Below are 22,855 nucleotides of genomic sequence, written 5' to 3' on the forward strand. Positions count from 1 at the left end.
GGGCGATCAGCAGCCTGTTCACACTGAAGGATTATTGTCAAGGAACTGTCAGTTCATGATAATCTTTCAGGTAAGCGCCTTAAAGAGAACCTGTCGGCATGAATTTGTAATGTAAAGTAAAAGACAGGGATGTAATGGCGCTTTTATACTGAACAAATTTATATCTTTGGTGAAGAAATCCACTTTGTTGTTCTTTAATCACCATTTGAAGTTTTCTGCAGATTTCGGAGCACAGGGGCCGGACTGTACAGGGGGTCTTCTCCCCCTGACTGATTTCCTGCCCCTACACCTGCCTCTAGTCTGTGAATAACAGGTGACAGAGATTTCAAACAGAGGAGGCAGATCATTCACAGATCGAAGGTAGGCGGAGGCGCCAGGGAATCACAGACAGGGGGAGAAGACCCCTGTACAGTCCGGCCCCTGTGCACCAAAATCTAATTAGCAGAAAACTTCAAATGGGAATTAAAGAAGAACAACAAAGAGGATTTCTCCACCAAAGCTATCATATTAATCTATGTTACAGCATCATTACAGCCATGTCTATACTTTACATTACAATTCATGCTGACAGGTTCTTTTTAAGCCCCTGTGACACCTGTCAGCAGCCTACCTCTTGGCAGAAGCAAAAGACAGAGTTATAATTCATCAATTTCTCTTTTTCTCTACTACTCCTTTCTTTTAGAAATATCTGAATAATTTTACATCTGGGTGTTACTAGTCCCCCCCCGTCAGTAGGGTATGACTCTACATAGTGTAACAATGAGCATTAATTGAGCATTGTCAGACATTGTAGTAACACAAAAATAAAAATACCTTCATACATTCCAACTCCAACATTGAAGAGAGGAACAACACAATGCAGTTACCACAAGAAAATAATCCAGAATGGGGAATGTAAGTGTTTATTGAAACAGATAAAATATGTCAGCAAACTATATGCTCTCTACAGAGTAGTTTTGAAAAAACATTATTATTATTATTATTAATAAAGAAAATGTATTGTCATCATTGCTAAAACAACAAAATCAGACAGTACCCATCCTACCTGGGTACAATGACAGCTCGGTGCCACTGCTAAAGTCTTAGTATTTTGACTGCAGCAGTAACATTTGTCGACAACTCTCATCACCGCTGCTGTCAATCACTAAGCTCAGCAGCTCGAGTCATCTATACCAACCGAACTCAGTGATTGCCCACAGCAGAAGAAGGGAGACATTGACATGACATCATCACTGCTGCCAAAAGACTGAGACCTGTGACCGATGCAGTGGCAGAGAGACGACATTGGATCCGAGGAAGATGAATACTATCTGAAGTTGTCATATTACATGACTGAAAACCTTAGGGGCTAATTTTCATAAAAAATTAAAAGCCCTTTAAGGTGGCCCATTTGGGTTGCACATCTAATAGAGCAGAGAGCAGTTAAAGGGAATCTGTCACCCCTTTTTTGAGATATCATATAATGATATCATTCAATTGTGCGTCACATAAGGATTCTCTTAGTACTTTTGCTTCCCCCTGACCCCACACCTTTCATGCATAAATACCTTTTTTCTGTCGGTTCAGATGTATTTAAACTGCCGCAGTCCGGTCCGATGGGCGGGGCTTATTCAACTGCTCCCCCCTCCCTGTCTTGCTCTACACAAGAAGAAATGCATAGAGAAAGACAGGGAGGGGGGAGCAGGTGAATAAGCCCCGCCCAGCGGACCGGACCGTGGCAGCTTACATACATCTGAACAGATATAAAAAAGGTATTTATGCATGAAAGGTGCGGGGTCAGGGGGAAGCAAAAGTACTAAGAGAATCCTTATGTGACACACAATTGAATGCTATCATTATATGATATCTCAAAAATGGGGTGACAGATTCCCTTTAAGACTTGCACCAGGTGAAGAACTGCCTTATTGCCCCAACAAACATTAGATTTGGCTAAACCCATCATCTTTAAGTGGAAAAGGTTGACCATCTCATGTGTATGTGGGATTTCCAACATCATCTGGAGGATCAAGTAGTTTATATTTAAAATTGGGAGACAAACAAGGCCAGAAAAGTCAGGCAGGGCCTTTCTCCCATCTCCACTTTGAGAACAAATGAAGCCTCAGCCAAGTATACATGTGTATGGGGGAGTTGAGAAAATGGCTGATTAGCTGTGATTTGGACCACAGCTCTCATGCGTATAGGCACCTGAGGTAAGATTGGCGCATACTGCTCACTATATGCTTATAATAATACATCACAATAGTGGTGTTTAGCAGTACTAATATCCTACTTAACCATCCTCACTATTATTATTTTTTATTTTTTTTAACGGTGGGTAAGTTCAGAAATGGTGTTTGAAGATCTATAAAAGGCATGTGAAATGGAAAGAAAATATAGATTCTGTGTTGTCCTAGGATTTTAACTATTGTTAACTGGTGGCACTTTCCTATACCTGAAACAACAAGGGCGTTACTAAACCTCAGGGTCCCGCAGTAGGGTTGGGTCCCACCATCTGTCTGACAATAAAGAGAACTGCTATTATGCAAAAACCAACATAACTATATTTACATGAGCAGCGATCAATGGAGAGAAGTGTTATAGCAGATCTTCTGCGCAAAGGAAAACCCACATAAAAGCACCAAGAGAAAGAAGGCACCCCCAGTTTTAACCCACAATAAAGTATGTGGTTCCTCTTCCTGAAAGCCCCTCAAAGCCTCTGACATAAAGGAAATGGCAAGCTGAATTTTAGTAAAGCTACAGATGTAATTAATATATGGTTCATAAGCAATAAAACATAAGTAATCATATTAAGAGACGCCTGAAATCTATTCACCAACCCTTGGTACCCCATGAAAACTCAGCCTTGGACCTCTGCTCTAAGCAGTAGTGTAGTACCCCTGTGGCACATGTAATTCTGATCATGAAGTGTACTCCACCAGAGGTTTGGATATTATTCAGTAACATATACAGGTTTGTGGTTTATAAGCATAAAGCAGATCAGGATGAGTCAAATATCAGACAAAGTGGGGTGCAGCGGTAAAAGGCAGTCAGGGGATTAGTAAGCAATGGGCTGAAAACAGAGAAGGTGAAAGGGAACGAGTGACATTTAAGGTAAAACATTTTGGTTTACATTCATGAAGCATTAGAATAAAATGTCTGTAGGAAGATCTGTAATTGCAAATATCTCTTACTGTCAAATATCCTCCCACTGAAAAACAGCAATACACTTACCAGAGGAATGGGAAAGTGTGTTGCATACTGTAAATGGCGTAGAAGCTTGTCAGTAGAAGGGAAAATGATTTCTTGTTTTACTGATTTTTTGCTGGAAGCCAAAACTCTTCTATGATGTGATGGAGAGTCGTTATTATGGCATTCTCCTGACTCTGATGAAAATATCTAGAATTCACATAGAAACAAGATACAAGATATGATAAACCTTACTATAAGACTCAAGATGAAACTAATGTTTACCAGTCTTATTATACACATCCTTCTGAATAAATATATTATTTTGCTTATGTGACTTGTTTTTGTGTCTCTTACTTCTTATTATTCATCCATATCCTATATGCAACCAATACAAGTGTGGATCATAGAGGCCAGTATGTACACTACAGAATGAACCTCATATAAAGCGCATACAGTAGATGAGGAAGGAACAGGTAGGACAAATTCCTTGGATGCCAGGTGACATTCTTGGTGCTTCAACTGGTGCAGAAAATTTAATCTTTTCTCTGGATAAATAACTATCTTATTGCCCCAACAAAGACTGGAGTTGGCTAAACCCACCATTTTTTGGTGGAAAAGGTTGACCATTTTATGTGTATGGGGGCTTTCCAAAATCATCTGAAGGAACAAGTAATTTAGATTTAAACTTTTTAGGCAAACGACGGCTAGAAAAGTCAAGCAGGGGCTTTCTCCCCTCTACACTTTGAAAAAACATGAAGCCTCAGCTAAGTGTTCATGTATATGGGGGAGTTTGGAAAGATGGCTGATTAGCTGCTATTAGGGCAACAGCTCTATCATGTGTATAGGCACCTGAGGTAAGACTGGCGCATATGTGGTACTAGCAGGTACGCAGGATGCAGTGACGAGTCGCGAGACGGTTTGGTGCTTTTGTAATAACGTTTATAGGCCTAGAGGTGACTTTCCTCAGGCTCGGCCTGACCGACCAAAAAGGGGTAACAAGGGTTGCCCTCGCAGGGGCTCAATACAAGTAAACACAAACAGAGTAGAACACGACTACATCCGGCGAGAGCTGGTCACTATAGGGCCGCGGTATGGCTGACTACGGGTCCTTAACTATATAGTCAACTTAGCCGTCCTGATGTCCCTCGGCGTTCTGGACGGTGGTTCTTCGGCGGAGCAGCCGCTGGGCCCAGCTGCTGAAGAGTTGGCGTAGTCTCCGAGCGTTCCGCCGCTCCTGTGGTGCTGGGGCACATCCGGCCCCGGAAGAGTCCTTGGACGAGTAGGCCGCAGCCCCTGGACGGGGCAAGCAGCAGCGATGCGGGGTAGTGGGTGACAGGCCACCTGTGCAGCGAGCAGCTGCGACGGGGAAACCGTTGCAAGCAGAGGCTTGGCCCCTGCCGCGGATCCGAGCAGGACAGTGTTGGCTGCCGACGGCACTGGGCTTGCAGTGACCATGGGTGAGGGCAGAGTGGCTGCGGGCAGCGGGAGACAGGCCGCAGCCGCGGGTCGTAGTGAGGCGGCAGCGGCCGCTGGTGTCCGCGGGGAGGCCGCAGCCGCGGGCAGGCCGCAGCCACGGGCAGAAGTGAGGCGGCAACGGCCGCTGGTGTCTGCGGGCAGGCCGCAGCCATGTGCAGGAGCGAGGCGGCAACGGCCGCGAATGACCGCGGGCTTGCCGCAGCCGCGGGCTGGAAGAAGGTGGCGGCGGCCGCTGGTCGACGCGGGGCAGCGGTTCTTGGATGGTTGTCTCGGCGCCATCCCACTGATGTCCAGGGGAAGTATCTCTCCTGTCTCTGGCCTCCTTCCTGGCTCTGGTGAGTCGCTCTGGCTCTCAGTCGCTCCCACGATCTCCTGCTCCTTCTGTCTTGTTCTGCTGACTCACTGTGACTCTCGTTCCCTGCCCCTTTTATATTGGCTTCTCCCCAGTCCACCTGTCAGTCTCCACGGTCCGTCCCTGAACTCTGTCCCCCGGAAACAGCTTCCCCCGGAACCCAGGTGACGGTCCCCTTGGTTCCGACCCGGACACTCGACGGGGACCCTCTCCCCCACACATATAGCTCATATATACATACAGTTGTGGCCAAAAGTATTGACACCCCTGCAGTTCTGTCAGATAATACTCAGTTTCTTCCTGAAAATGATTGCAAACACAAATTTCTTTCTTTAATTTGTCTTAAATGAAAAAACATAAAAGAGAATGAAGCAAAACATAGGTCATTTCACACAAAACTCCAAAAATGGACCAGACAAAAGTATTGGCACCCTGAGCCTAATACTTGGTTGCACAACCTTTAGCCAAAATAACTGCGATTGACCGCTTCCGGTAACCAACCATGAGTTTCTTACAATGCTCTGCTGGAATTTTAGACCATTCTTCTTTGGCAAACTGCTCCAGGTCCCTGATATTTGAAGGGTGCCTTCTCCAAACTGCCATTTTTAGATCTCTCCACAGTTGTTCTATGGGATTCAGGTCTGGACTCATTGCTGGCCACCTTAGAAGTGTCCAGTGCTTTCTCTCAAACCACTTTTATAGTGCTTTTTGAAGTGTGTTTTGGGTCATTGTCCTGCTGGAAGACCCATGACCTCTGAGGGAGATCCAGCTTTCTCACACTGGGCCCTACATTATGCTGCAAAATTTGTTGGTAGTCCTCAGACTTCATAATGCCATGCACACGGTCAAGCAGTCCAGTGCCAGAGGCAGCAAAGCAGCCCCAAAACATCAGGGAACCTCTGCCATTTTTGGCTGTAGGGACCGTGTTCTTTTCTTTGAATGCCTCTTTTTTTCTCCTGTAAACTCTATGTTGATGCCTTTGCCCAAAAAGCTCTACTTTTGTCTCATCTGACCAGAGAACATTCTTCCAAAACGTTTTAGGCTTTTTCAGGTAAGTTTTGGCAAACTCCAGCCTGGCTTTTTTATGTCTCGGGGTAAGAAGTGGGGTCTTCCTGGGTCTCCTACCATACAGTCCCTTTTCATTCAGACGCCGACGGATAGTACGGGTTGACACTGTTGTACCCTTGGACTGCAGGGCAGCTTGAACTTGTTTGGATGTTAGTCGAGGTTCTTTATCCAACATCCGCACAATCTTGCGTTGAAATCTCTTGTCAATTTTTCTTTTCCGTCCACACCTAGGGAGGTTAGCCACAATGCCATGGGCTTTAAACTTCTTGATGACACTGCGCACGGTAGACACAGGAAAATTAAGGTCTTTGGAAATGGACTTTTAGCCTTGAGATTGCTCATGCTTCCTCACAATTTGGTTTCTCAAGTCCTCAGACAGATATTTGGTCTTCTTTCTATTCTCCATGCTCAATGTGGTACACACAAGGACACAGGACAGAGGTTGAGTCAATTTTAATCCATGTCAACTGGCTGCAAGTGTGATTTAGTTATTGCCAACACCTGTTAGGTGCCTCAGGTAAGGTGCTGTTAATTACACAAATTAGAGAAGCATCTCATGATTTTTCGAACAGTGCCAATACTTTTGTCCACCCTCTTTTTTATGTTTGGTGTGGAATTATATCCAATTTAGCTTTAGGACAATTCTTTTTGTGTTTTTTCATTTAAGACAAATTAAATGAAGATAATAATACCAAAGAATTTGTGTTTGCAATCATTTTCAGGAAGAAACTGAGTATTATCTGACAGAATTGCAGGGGTGTCAATACTTTTGGTCACAACTGTACATATAATAACACGAACCATTTTGAGTGTACGGACTGGAAGAGTTGACCTCAACAACATATAGACAATTATCTAAGTAAGCATGAGAAATTTAGAGACAGTATGTCAAAAGTGATACAACTATACATCGCCGTACCCTCATATAGCACATTGTGCATACAATAATGTTTAGACAGATTAAACTGGCATCTGAGATCTTACAAATACACATACTGGAAATTCGGAACCAAAGTCTGTTCGGAAGTCATTTTTCTCAATGTCCTACAAGAGGTGGGCTGTTCCTGAGTCAGTCTCCATTTGGTCTCCCAAGCTTTGTTCATAGGAATAAAATCAGAATAAAACCATGGCTACACCATGCTACAAAGTAACTAGACAAATATGATTTTTGCTGTGCCATGAAAAAAATCTATCTATTGTGACCCCCTAGCTTAAAATTCAGCGATATAGAATTAAATCTCTCAATTTAAATAAATGTGCCCTAGCAGTGCTTTTGCCATATGAACAAAATGACTACAAATTCCTGAACAGTGGATTACCAGGCAAACTAAATACACATTAGGCTAATGTTGACAGATCCTGCTCATATTGGCCAGAAATCTTATATACGATATATGGGGGCTCTGGACAATTGATTGTCAAGGACCTGGCATGTCTGATTTTGAACCGCTGATCCTCTTCTTCTCCCCGAGATAAGCCACCACTAGAGTTGAGCGAAACAGGTCGAAAAATTTCAAAAGTCGCCGACTTTTGGTAAAGTCTGGTTTCATGAAACGAAACCCGACCCTAGGGTGAGGTCGGCCACAAGCTCGGTGACTTTAGCGCCAACGTCGCCTTTCAAAAGTTTGTTTTCTGCCTTTTTCAGCCAATCAGGATCCACGGACACTGTGGGCAACGTGATGACATAGGCAGGGGTCACCACCATCTTTGAGAAGGGCATGCAAGTGATTGGCTTGCTTTGGGGGGCGTCACAGGGGGTATAAAAGGGCGTGCACGCCGACCGCCATGTTACTCATGCTGATCTCAGAATAGGGAGAGCTGCTGCTGCTGATTCTGTAGGGAGAGTGTTAGGCAGGGAAGAAGACACCAAAAACTGCTTCTGCTGCTAGCGATTTTGCCTGCACAACACACCAGTCACTGTGTGTGCAGTGCAAGTGGAAGCTATATTTTGCTGGATCAGCTGTGTTGGTTGTTAGGCTGCCTTATAAGGCTTCCTGATAGCTGCATTGCTGTTTTCCCACTGCTCTGCAAACTGCTTTTTTAAAAGCAATCCAAATTTTTGTTTTTTGTCCTGGTGAGGTACTGAGCGTGCATTTTTTCACACCATACAGCGGTGTACGCTCCTCACACAGTACTGTGTAACGGCTGTTATCACGGCCACAGTGAAGCTATCTGTGTGTGACTCTGTAAGAATAAGTCGAGGACATGTTCCGTTCTTACAGACCTCCACCTTCTAGTTTTGTCTGTTTTTCAAACAGTTAAGTATATTTGCTGTTTGATCACATTCAAAACTATAGAGAGACAGCGTGTGTTAGTCCGTATACTTAAAAAACACGGAGCTTGACAATTTTACGGACACCGGACAGCAGTGTACATGCACGCTCCTCTCTCAGTACCGTGTAACGGCTGTTATCACGGCCACAGTGAAGCTATCTGTGTGTGACTCTGTAAGAATAAGTCGAGGACATGTTCCGTTCTTACAGACCTCCACCTTCTAGTTTTGTCTGTTTTTCAAACAGTTAAGTATATTTGCTGTTTGATCACATTCAAAACTATAGAGAGACAGCGTGTATCAGTCCGTATACTTAAAAAACACAGAGCTTGACAATTTTACGGACACCGGACAGCGGTGTACGTGCACGCTCCTCTCTCAGTACCGTGTAACGGCTGTTATCACGGCCACAGTGAAGCTATCTGTGTGTGACTCTGTAAGAATAAGTCGAGGACATGTTCCGTTCTTACAGACCTACACTCTAGGGAGATTCCTATTCTGCCCAATTCTATATACACCTTGTAGTTTGTCATAGACTAGCCAATTTCTGCCTGTGACATAGCGGTGTGATATTCACTGGGCCTCACACAATCCAACAGTGTCCACAAGTGTGTTCAGAAATTCTACATCTCCCCTGTCCTATAGTGACATTTTTCACACCTGCGACATTGAGATTGTGACATAGCGGTGTGATATTCACTGGGCCTCACACAATCCAACAGTGTCCACAAGTGTGTTCAGAAATTCTATATCTCCCCTGTCCTATAGTGACATTTTTCACACCTACGACATTGAGCCTGTGACATAGCGGTGTGATATTCACTGGGCCTCACACTATCCAACAGTGTCCACAAGTGTGTTCAGAAATTCTAAATCTCCCCTGTTCTATAGTGACATTTTTCACACCTGCGACATTGAGCCTGTGACATAGCGGTGTGATATTCACTGGGCCTCACACAATCCAACAGTGTCCACAAGTGTGTTCAGAAATTCTACATCTCCCCTGTCCTGTAGTGACATTTTTCACACCTGCGACATTGAGACTGTGACATAGCGGTGTGATATTCACTGGGCCTCACACAATCCAACAGTGTCCACAAGTGTGTTCAGAAATTCTACATCTCCCCTGTCCTATAGTGACATTTTTCACACCTACGACATTGAGCCTGTGACATAGCGGTGTGATATTCACTGGGTCTCACACAATCCAACAGTGTCCACAAGTGTGTTCAGAAATTCTACATCTCCCCTGTCCTATAGTGACATTTTTCACACCTACGACATTGAGCCTGTAACATAGCGGTGTGCTATTCACTGGGCCTCACACAATCCAACAGTGTCTGTTGTGAGTTCATTTTCCCCTTCACTACTGAGGCCCGAGGAACTCCCTCTTCTGGTGAAGAAAGGTAGTGAGCCTGATTATCAAACACCTGAGCCTGAAGATGATGACTGGCTGAGTGGAGTTACTGACTGGATATAAGGCTGCCGACGCCCTTCTGCCCTGCGGGTGATTTCTCTGTGGGATCCTTGGAGACCAGTCTGAATTCCTGCTCTTCTAAAGCTAAGTTTTCTGCTCGGCTTTTTGCATTTGTGCTTTGACTTTGTTTTGTTTTGTTTTTCTGGATTTCTGCCATTCCCTGCTGGGGTGAGCTGAATTCCTTTAGCTCTGTCTTCTGAAAATACCTGAGTGCTGATTTAGTTTTTGAAGCCTAGCTGCTTCAGGGTCTTTTTCCATATCAGCTTGTTGGCTTATGTCTTTGATAGGGTTTTGGCAGATTGCAGACAGCAACCTTCCTTTCCTGTTCTGTTTAGTTAGCTTGGGCCCCATCGTTTGCTCAGCCTATCTTTCTACCTGTGTGAGTGTTTTTTCATGTTGCTTCACCGTCATTATATGTTGGGGGCTGCCTTTTTACTTTGGGGTCTGCTCTGGGGTAGTTTAGATTTCCTTTTCTGTCTTTAGGCTATTTAGCTCTCCGGCTGTGATCAAGGGGTCTAGGGCACCGTAGGAACCCCCCACGGCTACTGCTAGTTGTGTTGATAGGTTCAGGGGTCTGCAATCTGATAGTTGCCAACTTCTCTGGTTTTCTGGACGAAGCTTCTATTTTTGTGTCTGCCTCCTACGGTGACTCAATCATAACAAGTGTCCACAAGTGTGTTCAGAAATTCTACATCTCCCCTGTCCTATATACACCTTGTACCTTGTTTTACATTACTATATAGTTTGTGGGATTTTGTGTACATTTTTGCCAAAAATGAGGAAGGCTGGTGGAAGAGGCCGTGGAATTGGGCGGGGGTTGTCAGCTGGTAATGATGGTGTTGGTGGTGGATCTGATGGTAGTGGCAAAAGCAAAATAGGACCGAATGCAGGAGGTGTTGAACCTGCGTCATCGTCTGGCTACACACCATGCCTCGAAGGCTTAGTTTTCTAGGAGTTGGCAAACCACTTTTAAAGCCAGAGCTTCAGGAAAAAGTTTTGGCTTACATTGCTGACTCATCCTCCAGCTCTATCGCCTCCTCTTCTGAAGTTGTAAAAAATAAAAGCACTGAGTCGTCATTGGAGGCTCATGTTCACGAACCACACCTTTCCTTGTGTCCTTCACCCCAACCAAGATTGAAGGATGACGCAGGCCATACAACTGATTACTCCATGGAGCTGTTTTCACATACCATGCCTGGGTTATCAAGTGAAATGGTGAATTACCCAGGCCAAGATGAATCTGACATGGAGTGCACTGATGCACAGCCACTGATAGATGATTCTGCTGGTACATTCACTCAGAGCACTACATTGTCCTCGCAGTGTAATGAGCCAGATTCTGACCCTGATGAGACTCAGGTGCCCCTTCCCGCATACTATACCACCATACACGGTGACACAGAGGAAGGTGCACATGACATTGAAGAGGAGGTGATGGATGACCCAGTTGTTGACCCAGATTGGCATCCATTGGGGGAAGAGGGTGCTGCTTCCAATAGCTCAGATGAGGAGGAGGAGCATCCACAGCAGACATCGACATCGCAACAGCTGTTATCTGGCAGGCCCGAAGCACTCCAAAGACAGGATCCAAAAATCAAAAGAGTTGCTGGACAGCTTGTCCAGACGGTCAAAATAGCACAGCGTGCTAGGCTGCAAAATGTCTTCCAAAGTAGGAAGAGTGCAGTGTGGCACTTTTTTGAACAAAATCCTCATGATCAGGTCAAGGTTATCTGTAAGAAGTGCGCAAAGACCTATAGCCGAGGGAAAAATCTGAAAAATTTGAATACCAGTTGCATGCTTAGACATTTAACCAGCATGCACTTGCAAGCGTGGGCACAACACCAAACCTCAAGTGCCACATGTGCAACTGATCACAAAGAAGGTAGTCAGCAACGCTACATTGTTTCCCCCACTGTAAGCCCACCGGTTAGCACAGCAGCAAATGTTGAGGTGTCGTTGCAAGGCCAAAGCAGTCAGGGAATCCCACTGTTATATCAATAAAAGACTGAATATAGGCCATCAGAAAGAACACCAACTCCATCACCATCATCAACCCTCTCTCAGTCCGCCCTGTCCACCGCTAGAGTTGAGCGAAACGGGTCGAACAATTTCAAAAGTCGCCGACTTTTGGCAAAGTCGGGTTTCATGAAACGAAACCTGACCATAGGATGAGGTCGGCCACGAGGTCGGCGACTTACGCGCCAAAGTCGCGTTTCAAAAGTTTGTTTAGCGCTCTTTTTCAGCCAATCAGGATCCATGGACACTGTGGGCAACGTGATGACATAGGCAGGGGTCGCCACCATCTTTCAGAAGGGCATGCAAGTGATTGGCTTGCTTTGGTGGGCGTCACAGGGGTTATAAAAGGGCGTGCACGCCGACCGCCATCTTACTTCTGCCGATCTTAGCATAGGGAGAGGTTGCTGATTCTGTAGGAAGAGCGTTAGGCAGGGAAGAAGAAAAAAAAACTACTTCTGCTGCTAGCGATTTTGCCTGTACAACACACCAGTCACTGTGTGTGCAGTGCAAGGGGAGGCTATATAGTGGTGTATCAGTGGTGTTGGTTGTTGGGCTGCCTTCTAAGGCTTCCTGACATTCCTGCATTGCTGTTTCCCCACTGCTCTGCAAACTGCTTTTTTAAAAGCAATCCCAATTTTTTTTTTGTCCTGCTAAGGTACTGAGCATGCATTTATTCACACCATACAGCGGTGTACGCTCCTCACACAGTACCGTGTAACGGCTGTTATCACAGCCACAGTGAAGCTATCTGTGTGTCACTGTGGAGGACTTGTTCCGTTCTTACAGACCTACACTCTAGGGAGATTCCTATTCTGCCCAATTCTACAATTCACTTTTTTCACACCTGTGCCATCGAGCCTGTGACATAGCGCTCTGATATTCAGTGGGCCTCACACAATCCAAAAGTGTCCAGTGTCCACAAGTGTCTGCAGAAATTCAAAATCTCCCTTATCCTGTAGTCACTTTTTTCACACCTGCTGCATCGAGCCTGTGACATAGCGCTCTGATATTCATTGGGCCTCACACAATCCAAAAGTGTCCAGTGTCTGCAGAAATTCAAAATCTCCCTTATCCTGTAGTCACTTTTTTCACACCTGCTGCATCGAGCCTGTGACATAGCGCTCTGATATTCATTGGGCCTCACACAATCCAAAAGTGTCCAGTGTCCACAAGTGTCTGCAGAAATTCAAAATCTCCCTTATCCTGTAGTCACTTTTTTCACACCTGTGCCATCGAGTCTGTGACATAGCGCTGTGATATTCAGTGGGCCTCACACAATCCAAGTGTCCAGTGTCCACAAGTGTCTGCAGAAATTCAAAATCTCCCTTATCCTGTAGTCACTTTTTTCACACCTGTGCCATCGAGCCTGTGACATAGCGCTGTGATATTCAGTGGGCCTCACACAATCCAAGTGTCCCGTGTCCACAAGTGTCTGCAGAAATTCAAAATCTCCCTTATCCTGTAGTCACTTTTTTCACACCTGTGCCATCGAGCCTGTGACATAGCACTGTGATATTCAGTGGGCCTCACACAATCCAAGTGTCCAGTGTCCACAAGTGTCTGCAGAAAATCTAAATTTCCCTTATCCTGTAGTCACTTTTTTCACACCTGTGCCATCGAGCCTGTGACATAGCGCTGTGATATTCAGTGGGCCTCACACAATCCAAGTGTCCAGTGTCCACAAGTGTCTGCAAAAATTCAAAATCTCACAGAAATTCAAAATCTCCCTTATCCTGTAGTCACTTTTTTCACACCTGTGCCATCGAGCCTGACATAGCGCTGTGATATTCAGTGGGCCTCACACAATCCAAGTGTCCAGTGTCCACAAGTGTCTGCAGAAATTCAAAATCTCCCTTATCCTGTAGTCACTTTTTTCACACCTGTGCCATCGAGCCTGTGACATAGCACTGTGATATTCAGTGGGCCTCACACAATCCAAGTGTCCAGTGTCCACAAGTGTCTGCAGAAAATCTAAATCTCCCTTATCCTGTAGTCACTTTTTTCACACCTGTGCCATCGAGCCTGTGACATAGCGCTGTGATATTCAGTGGGCCTCACACAATCCAAGTGTCCAGTGTCCACAAGTGTCTGCAAAAATTCAAAATCTCACAGAAATTCAAAATCTCCCTTATCCTGTAGTCACTTTTTTCACACCTGTGCCATCGAGCCTGACATAGCGCTGTGATATTCAGTGGGCCTCACACAATCCAAGTGTCCAGTGTCCACAAGTGTCTGCAGAAATTCAAAATCTCCCTTATCCTGTAGTCACTTTTTTCACACCTGTGCCATCGAGCCTGTGACATACCACTGTGATATTCAGTGGGCCTCACACAATCCAAGTGTCCACAAGTGTCTGCAGAAATTCAAAATCTCCCTTATCCTGTAGTCACTTTTTTCACACCTGCTGCATCGAGCCTGTGACATAGCGCTGTGATATTCAGTGGGCCTCACACAATCCAAGTGTCCAGTGTCCACAAGTGTCTGCAGAAAATCTAAATCTCCCTTATCCTGTAGTCACTTTTTTCACACCTGTGCCATCGAGCCTGTGACATAGCGCTGTGATATTCAGTGGGCCTCACACAATCCAAGTGTCCAGTGTCCACAAGTGTCTGCAGAAATTCAAAATCTCACAGAAATTCAAAATCTCCCTTATCCTGTAGTCACTTTTTTCACACCTGTGCCATCGAGCCTGTGACATAGCGCTGTGATATTCAGTGGGCCTCACACAATCCAAGTGTCCAGTGTCCACAAGTGTCTGCAGAAATTCAAAATCTCACAGAAATTCAAAATCTCCCTTATCCTGTAGTCACTTTTTTCACACCTGTGCCATCGAGCCTGTGACATAGCGCTCTGATATTCAGTGGGCCTCACACAATCCAAAAGTGTCCAGTGTCCACTAGTGTGTGCAGAAAATCTAAATCTCCCCTGTCCTATAGACACCTTGTACCTTGTTTTACATTACTATATAGTTTGTTGGATTTTGTCTACATTTCTACCAAAAATGAGGAAGGCTGGTGGAAGAGGCCATGGAATTGGGCGGGGGTTGGCAGCTGGTAATGATGGTGTTGGTGGTGGATCTGATGGTAGTGGCAAAAGCAAAATAGGACCGAATGCAGGAGGTGTTGAGCCTGCGTCATCGTCTGGCTCCATAAGGCTTCGAAGGCTTAGTTTTCTAGGAGTTGGCAAACCGCTTTTAATGCCAGAGCATCAGGAAAAAGTTTTGTCTTACATTGCTGACTCAGCCTCCAGCTCTATCGCCTCCTCTTCTGAAGTTGTAAAAAGTAAAAGCACTGAGTCGTCATTGGAGGCTCATGTTCATGAACCACACCTTTCCTTGTGTCCTTCACCACAACCAAGATTGAAGGATGATGCAGGCCATACTACTGATTACTCCATGGAGCTGTTTTCACATACCATGCCTGGATTATCAAGTGAAATGGTGAATTACCCAGGCCAAGATGAATCTGACATGGAGTGCACTGATGCACAGCCGCTGATAGATGATTCTGCTGGTACATTCACTCAGAGCACTACATTGTCCTCGCAGTGTACAGAGCCAGATTCTGACCCTGATGAGACTCAGGTGCCCCTTCCCGCACACTATACCACCATACACGGTGACACAGAGGAAGGTGCACATTACATTGAAGAGGAGGTGATGGATGACCCAGTTGTTGACCCAGATTGGCATCCATTGGGGGAAGAGGGTGCTGCTTCCAATAGCTCAGATGAGGAGCATCCACAGCAGACATCAACATCGCAACAGCTGTTATCTGTCAGGCCCGGAGCACTCCAAAGACAGGTTCCAAAAATCAAAAGAGTTGCTGGACAGCTTGTCTAGAGGGTCAAAACATCACAGCATGCTAGGCCGCAAAATGTCTGCCAAAGTAGGAAGAGTGCAGTGTGGCACTTTTTTGAACAAAATCCTCATGATCAGGCCAAGGTTATCTGTAAGAAGTGCGCAAAGACCTATAGCCGAGGGAAAAATCTGAAAAATTTGAATACCAGTTGCATGCTTAGACATTTAACCAGCATGCACTTGCAAGCGTGGACACAACACCAAACCTCAAGTGCCACATGTGCAACTGATCACAAAGAAGGTAGTCAGCAACGCTACATTGTTTCCCCCACTGTAAGCCCACCGGTTAGCACAGCAGCAAATGTTGAGGTGTCGTTGCAAGGCCACAGCAGTCAGGGAATCCCACAGTTATATCAACGAAATACTGAATCTAGTCCATCAGAAAGAACACCAACTCCATCACCATCATCAACCCTCTCTCAGTCCGCCCTGTCCACCGCTACTTCTACCATATGCAGCTCTCAAGTCCAGCTCACCCTCCCAGACACTATGAGTAGGTCAAGAAAGTACTCAGTCTCTCATCCGCGTACACTGGGTTTGAACGCCCACATTGCCAAACTAATCTCATTTGAGATGATGCCCTATCGGTTGGTGGAAAGCGCAGCTTTCCGCGAACTCATGGCCTATGCAGTACCACGCTATGACCTACCCAGTCGCCACTTCTTCTCTCGCAAAGCCATCCCAGCCCTCCACCATCATGTGGAAGACCGCATTGTCCATGCACTCAAGCAGTCAGTGAGTGGAAAGGTGCACCTCACAACTGATGCATGGTCCAGTCGGCATGGCCAGGGCCGTTACATGTCCATCACTGCGCACTGGGTTAATGTGGTGGATGCAGGGTCCACAGGGGACAGCGGTGGTGGGACAGTGCTGCCTAGCCCACGGTATAGGAAACAGTTGGCTGTAGGGGTTCCACCCTCCTCCTCCTCCAGAAGCAAAAGCTCGTCCACAGAGCGCAGTCGTTCGAGCACTCCATCTGCAGCTGCCACTGTTGCACACGAGGTGTCCCCCTATCGAGCAGCTAGTGGAAAGCGTCAGCAGGCTGTGTTGCAGATGATGTGTTTGGGCGACAGACACACCGCCGAGGTGCTGGCCGAGTACTTGAAGCGACAAACTGAGTCATGGCTGGGCAGTATACATCTTGAGGCAGGCAAGGTAGTTAGTGATAACGGCCGTAATTTTGTGGCAGCCATAGCCCTTTCAAAACTCAGCCACATACCTTGCTTGGCTCACACCTTGAACCTGGTGGTGCAGTGCTTCCTCAACAATTATCCGGAGTTAACAGCCCTGCTCCAGAAGGTGCGAAGACTGTGCACGCACATCCGCCGGTCACCTGTACACTCCATTCGTATGCAGAAGCTGCAGCGATTGCTCCACCTTCCCAACCACCGCCTCATTATCGACATTGCAACAAGGTGGAACTCCACCCTGCACATAGTTGAGCGGCTGTGCGAACAGAGGCAGGCCATAATGCATTTGTGGGAAGATACACGGACAGGCACTTTGAGAGCAGACATGGAGTTGACAGGTGTGCAGTGGTCGAAGCTGAAAGACCTCTGTAAAGTCCTTCAGTGTTTTGAGGAATGCACACGGCTGGTAAGCGCAGACGACGCCATCCTAAGCATGAGCATCCCACTTATGCGTCTGCTCATGCAAACTTTGATGCACCTTAAGGAGCAGGCGTCTGCAGCCAATGTTGACGAGGAGGAAGAGGAGGAGGGAATCCTTGATGACATTCAGCCATTGTCTGCTCAGGGACCTCTCCTGGATGAGGTGGAGGAAGAAGAGGAGGAGGAGGATGATGATGGGGATGATTACTTAGGGGAGGAGGATGCATCTCGTGGGGCAAGTGAAAATGTTGGCGTGGCAAGGTCTGGTACAGGGTTTGTGCGTGACTGGAGGGATGTGGATTTGCCAGAAAGTGCTCCTCCAACCAGCTCTCGCAGTGCATCATTGACACCGGGAACCTTGGCCCACGTGTCAGATTATGCCTTGCAGATCCTAAAAAGGGACCCCCGCATTGCCAAAATGATGAACGATGACGACTACTGGTTGGCCAGCATCCTGGATCCACCCTATAAAGGCAAATTACAAAACATCACGCCACAGGAGAACCTTGACCTAATATTGGCTAATAGACAAGCAACTCTGGTAAACCGGTTGCTTGAGGCATACCGAGCACACAGCAGCGGTGATGGTTCTCACACGAGCCGTACGGGCCGGGGGCAGCTTGGCAGAGGTGTTCGTGGTGCACACAGCAGAAGTGGCATTGGAGACAGGGGTTTCATGACAATGTTGTGGACTGATTTTTCAAGTACCACTCACACAACTGGTAATACTGCATCGATGGAAAGTGACAGGAGACAGCAGTTGTCAACTATGGTTACAAACTTCTTTTCCTCCCATATCGATGTTCTCCCGCACAAGTCATTCCCCTTTGACTATTGGGCCGCTAAACTGGACACCTGGCCTGAATTGGCACAATATGCCTTACAGGAGCTTGCTTGCCCAGCTGCAAGTGTGCTATCGGAAAGAGTCTTCAGTGCAGCTGGATCAATCCTGACAGAAAAAAGGACCCGTCTGTCAACCCAAAATGTGGATGATCTAACCTTCATTAAAATGAACCATGCATGGGTTTCCAAGGATTTTGTCCCACCTTCCCTTGATGACACATAGGTTGCCAGAAAAATGGCTTGCTTTGGTCCTCCTACTATTCCGCGAACTTAACCTATTTCACCTTTTGCAGCTGCTGAATGTCCCACATCAATATATGCCACTTTGTAAACCGCCCTAACTGGGCTGCCCCTCCCCCATGGCCGGGGTCACCACCTAGCGCACGAAACCGTGCGAGTGCCATTGCCCTGGAGAGGTGGGTAGGCCGACTCTTGGGTGCGGGTCCCTCATAGTGCAATCAAGTGTCTCTGATGGCGGTGGTGCACACCCGCCGTCAGACACACCGCCGTACCATGAGGGGCCCAGTGCCAGTACCGACGCCCACGAGTGGGCCCCCCTTGCTTGGGCAGGGCCCCAGCATTTGCAATGTTTACCTCTCCCTGCTCCTCCGCTGTGTAGTCTGGGCTGTCAAATCCTTCACTGGGACTGCCACTACAAATTGATTGAACTGAAAGATGATGGTTAAGATGTAGCTATGCCCTGTCCTGCTGGCCGGGCTCTAACTCCAGATGATCAATGGCTTCCATTTCTTATGGACGTCGACTCACAATGACATGCAGTGGTGGTTTATCATCAGCTTTCACAGTTTTCCTACTCACAAACGTGTGACATTCCAGCGCACATTTTAAAATATGCCCTCTCATGCCAATCAAATAGAATCGCCTACGGCCTGTGGCTTCTGTCTTTTGCACTCCAAAGTTACGTGACAGATCATGATAGCCAGTGAGCACCATGTTTACATCGCTCCCTGTGATAAAAATTTGATTGAGATGAGTAACAGTGATGGAATCAACGGAAGTGCGATACAGCAAGACTTTATTCACAAAAAAATGTTTTCACTGTCTCAACACACAAATTAATTGAGGGTCAGCATCGCCTATGAGAATTGTGATGGAAGTTTTTCCCGTGAATAGTAATTCCAAGATTTCTGCAATCACTAGCCTTTATGTCAGTAATTGTATGCATCTCATTTCCTATTGCGGAGAGGCTGGACTGTATTACTGAGACAGAAATATATATGAAGATTTAAAAATAACACCGAAAGTATATAGTTGTGTACGCCTCAAATGCAATTCCTTTTTTCCACTTTTTAGATTGCTGTGTAATCCATACTGAGAACACGGAGATTTTACATGTTTAAACTATGCTATATATACCTGCTATCCAGTGATAAAGTACCCTTTCTCAACTTTGTACAATCTGGTCAAATCCATACTGGGCCTGAGAACATCTGAGTCTGCCTCCTGATCTATAGACATATATTTTTAATGTGTAAACTAGGCTACATATATACGTGTTATCCGGTGAAACTGTACCCTTTATCAACTTTCTACAATGTTGTTGAATCCATACTGGGCCTGAGAACGGCTGCCGAGCTGTTAAGCAAGCTACAGCACCTGTGGTTTGGACACGTAATATTTTCAGGAATGACGGTTAGGCCTAACTCCGGAATTGCAGTTGACCTGAACTTACTGGGAAATCATCGTTCGTTCGCGGGGAATAATCTGAATCCCAGATCCCCATCACTAACGGAGTTCAGCAGGTTATCTGCACCTGTAAGTGACAAAAGCTGTTCCTTTCAGTGTAGCGTGCATGCAGCCCTGGACATGTACGGGAATGCTAGACCTGTTATTGCTCGATCTCACATGCCAGAGCCTCGCTTATCCCTCTAGTAAGCTTGACGCATACTGCGGGGGCATGCCGGAGTCTCGGTTGTTAACGGAATAAAGCTGAGAAATCGCTAGCACAACTACAAACACACATACCACACCGCACACAGAATCGACAAAGCTTTCAAAGTGTGCATCTTTTCTTTAGGTGTCATGGTTGTGGTTTCCTGGGTGGAGTCCAATTAAGCCACAGGCTCCACTCCTGGTGGTGCCCTTTTGGACATTCCTTTAAGGTTCAGCTTTGCAATCATACTGCCCCCAGAAACCAAAACCTTTGCCTTCATGGACTCTGTTTGGAGGTTCGTGGGAATAACGCCGCCTGATCAGCAGTCAGCATATGGGTCGCCCTCCCAGGGCTGTGGGGTACTCGGTACCGGGCCGGTGTCAGTGGGATGTGTCACAGCAGCGGTGACCCGGACGGTGGCCCTGGACGCCCATGTAAATGGCGTGGTATAATGGTAAAGAGTTTATATAGATAGTTTGACGCCACCTGTGGTGTTCGGCAACATAGATATTAGGCCGACGCTGCATGCAGATCCTCTGGGACTGATGGTGTTGTGCAGCAAAGATGGTGAAGCTCCCCACAGGTGGAGCTGGAGTCCCAGGGAAGTGTAGATGTAGTGATGGGGGAAAGGCACAGGCGGTGTAGGTGCTGGTACCCAGATGTAGCGGTGCTGGAATAACTGTAGGACACCAGAGCGTGCAGTTCCAAAGCTTTACTCACAGTCTGCAGGTTACACAGATGCCTGCCTCCGTGCTGTGTCCTCCGGGTCGGGACCTCAGCCAACCTCCGGGACCAAAATGGAAAGCTCCCTTCCAACACTCCGCCAACATGTACCTTCCTGAACGTCTCCTTTCTAGCGCTTGTGGGGGAAGCACTCACAGGACCGTGGTTCACTGAAGCGCCTCCTGTCTAACAGATGTTCCTCAGACTTTACTTGTATGGCAGACAGCTGTAGCCTTTTCCTTCTGGCTCCCACACGTCGATGCTGGGCCTCCGAGCCTTAGTTGGGTACAGAGCATTTATAGCTGCTACTTCCCCCGTTTCTGCTGCAGGAACGTCAGTGTCCCTACAAACTCGGAGACCGGAATCGGGACCATGCGCTCCAGCTAGGAGTGAGCCTTAACTCTGCTCATCCTCCAGCTCCCCTTCTCACGTCCACACACTTCCCCTTCCCTACACAGAGTGCCCTAACTTACCTCCTCCCGACCACAGAGAGCAGCTCCTCAGCAGTCAGGTTCAGAGGTCTCCCTGCTCCCTGAAATGTATGATATAGTGATTATGGAGGAGAGATATACTGTAAAGAAGAATGGAGAGTGAGGCAGCACATCCAGTGAATTAACCTTTTTTTCACTCATGTGTCTAATGAGCTTTTCTTGCTCTCCATGTTTGTTCATTGTTAGTGAATTATGAATTAAGTCCATATAAGTTTGCACCTCCGCTTTCAAACTGCAAGTGCTTCTGCTTTGCCTCTTGACAAATATATTGGAGGTGTAAAGGCCCAATACTTACTACATAAAAGCTGTATAAATTTGCTGATTTCGGTGGGATCCACTAACCATTCAATGATGGTCTCATATCTCTCGTTGGTGAGATGATGATGTCATGGGATGTAAAGATTGGGTATTTTGTATTTATTTGCATAATCATTTTGCTTTGCCTGCAGATAAATCTGGCAATGGCTTACACCACTCCCCCCATTCAGAACCCTGTGCGCGAAGAAGATACTGATGAGTCCACGAATACTAGATTAACATTTTGGGGAACGTGGCTGGCCATCTAATGTGTATATTTGATTTCAACATGATTTGATACTCAAGGTAAAGAAACAATCTGTCTAGCCAAGCTGAGCCTTCCATATGTATGGGGTGTTCAAGAGGAATAGCTCATTTCTCCAATGGTTGTATAGGATGTTCAACCCAATTAGGAGGTGAAAGTTAGAGTAAAATATTCATAGGTTTTTCATATTTTGAATACACTGCTGAAGGAAATTGTGGAGGGTTGTAGACCTCCTTTCACTGCAGATTATTCTCCCATCCCGTCTATAAGCTCAATTAAGAAAGCAGCTTACATCTCCTCTCCATCCTGATTGAAACAAATTGGATGAATTCATTACATTGACACTTACCCCAATTTTGACACTTTTCTTTAGCGTAATGGTCATCTAAATGTTCCAAATTAGGTGACTGAGATTGGTTACTGGATGACAAATCCTCACGTAATATTAGTGTACACATGTAAGCATCATGAGAGAATATATCATGGCGGATGAACTCACAGAAAAGTAAAACCAAATTAAACATTTTTTTTTGTATTCATAATTTGGGTCATCTACAAAAAAAAATATTATAATTAATTATGCCAATCACTAGATTAGTCACTACATTTTCATGCTATTCAGTAACTAAGGATTCTATGCTACATATAGATGCTGCACTGCTGACACAGCACAAAGTGAACTCCGGGAAGGAGACTTCAGCTCAACTGCATTGTTGGGTTCTAGTGTCTCTCATCTTCCTCTTGACAATATCCCATAGATTCTCTATGGGGTTAAGGTCAGTCAAGTTTGCTGGCCAATCAAGTACAGTGATACTGTTGTTTCAAAAAAGTGGTGAACATGAATTCCCTTTAAAAACACACTTTAATTCAAAAATGTTAAAAAAAACCTACCCAGTGCAAAAAAATGATATAATACCACTGATAAAGAAGAGACCAAACCTACAATATCCCTACACTAGGTCTAACTGATTTTTGCCTGACTGTGGAGGCTGGCACCATAGGAAACAATTTTTTGGCGCCCCCACTCAACGAGGACTGTCCCTC

General features: G+C 46.0%; 1 protein-coding gene across 1 annotated transcript in view; it reads right to left on the reverse strand.

Moving 5' to 3' along the window:
• Nucleotides 1–22,855, reverse strand: part of MED12L (mediator complex subunit 12L) — a 1,194,146-nt gene that overhangs the window by 1,004,522 nt on the left and 166,769 nt on the right. The window contains 4 exon segments of the mRNA XM_073579151.1: nucleotides 3,211–3,375; nucleotides 7,061–7,167; nucleotides 19,092–19,105; nucleotides 22,175–22,328. Coding sequence (XP_073435252.1) covers nucleotides 3,211–3,375; nucleotides 7,061–7,167; nucleotides 19,092–19,105; nucleotides 22,175–22,328 — 440 coding nt within the window.

Source organism: Dendrobates tinctorius, unplaced genomic scaffold, assembly GCF_039654945.1.
Source record: "Dendrobates tinctorius isolate UK_male_01 unplaced genomic scaffold, ASM3965494v1 ptg000060l, whole genome shotgun sequence".
NCBI lineage: Eukaryota > Metazoa > Chordata > Amphibia > Anura > Dendrobatidae > Dendrobates > Dendrobates tinctorius.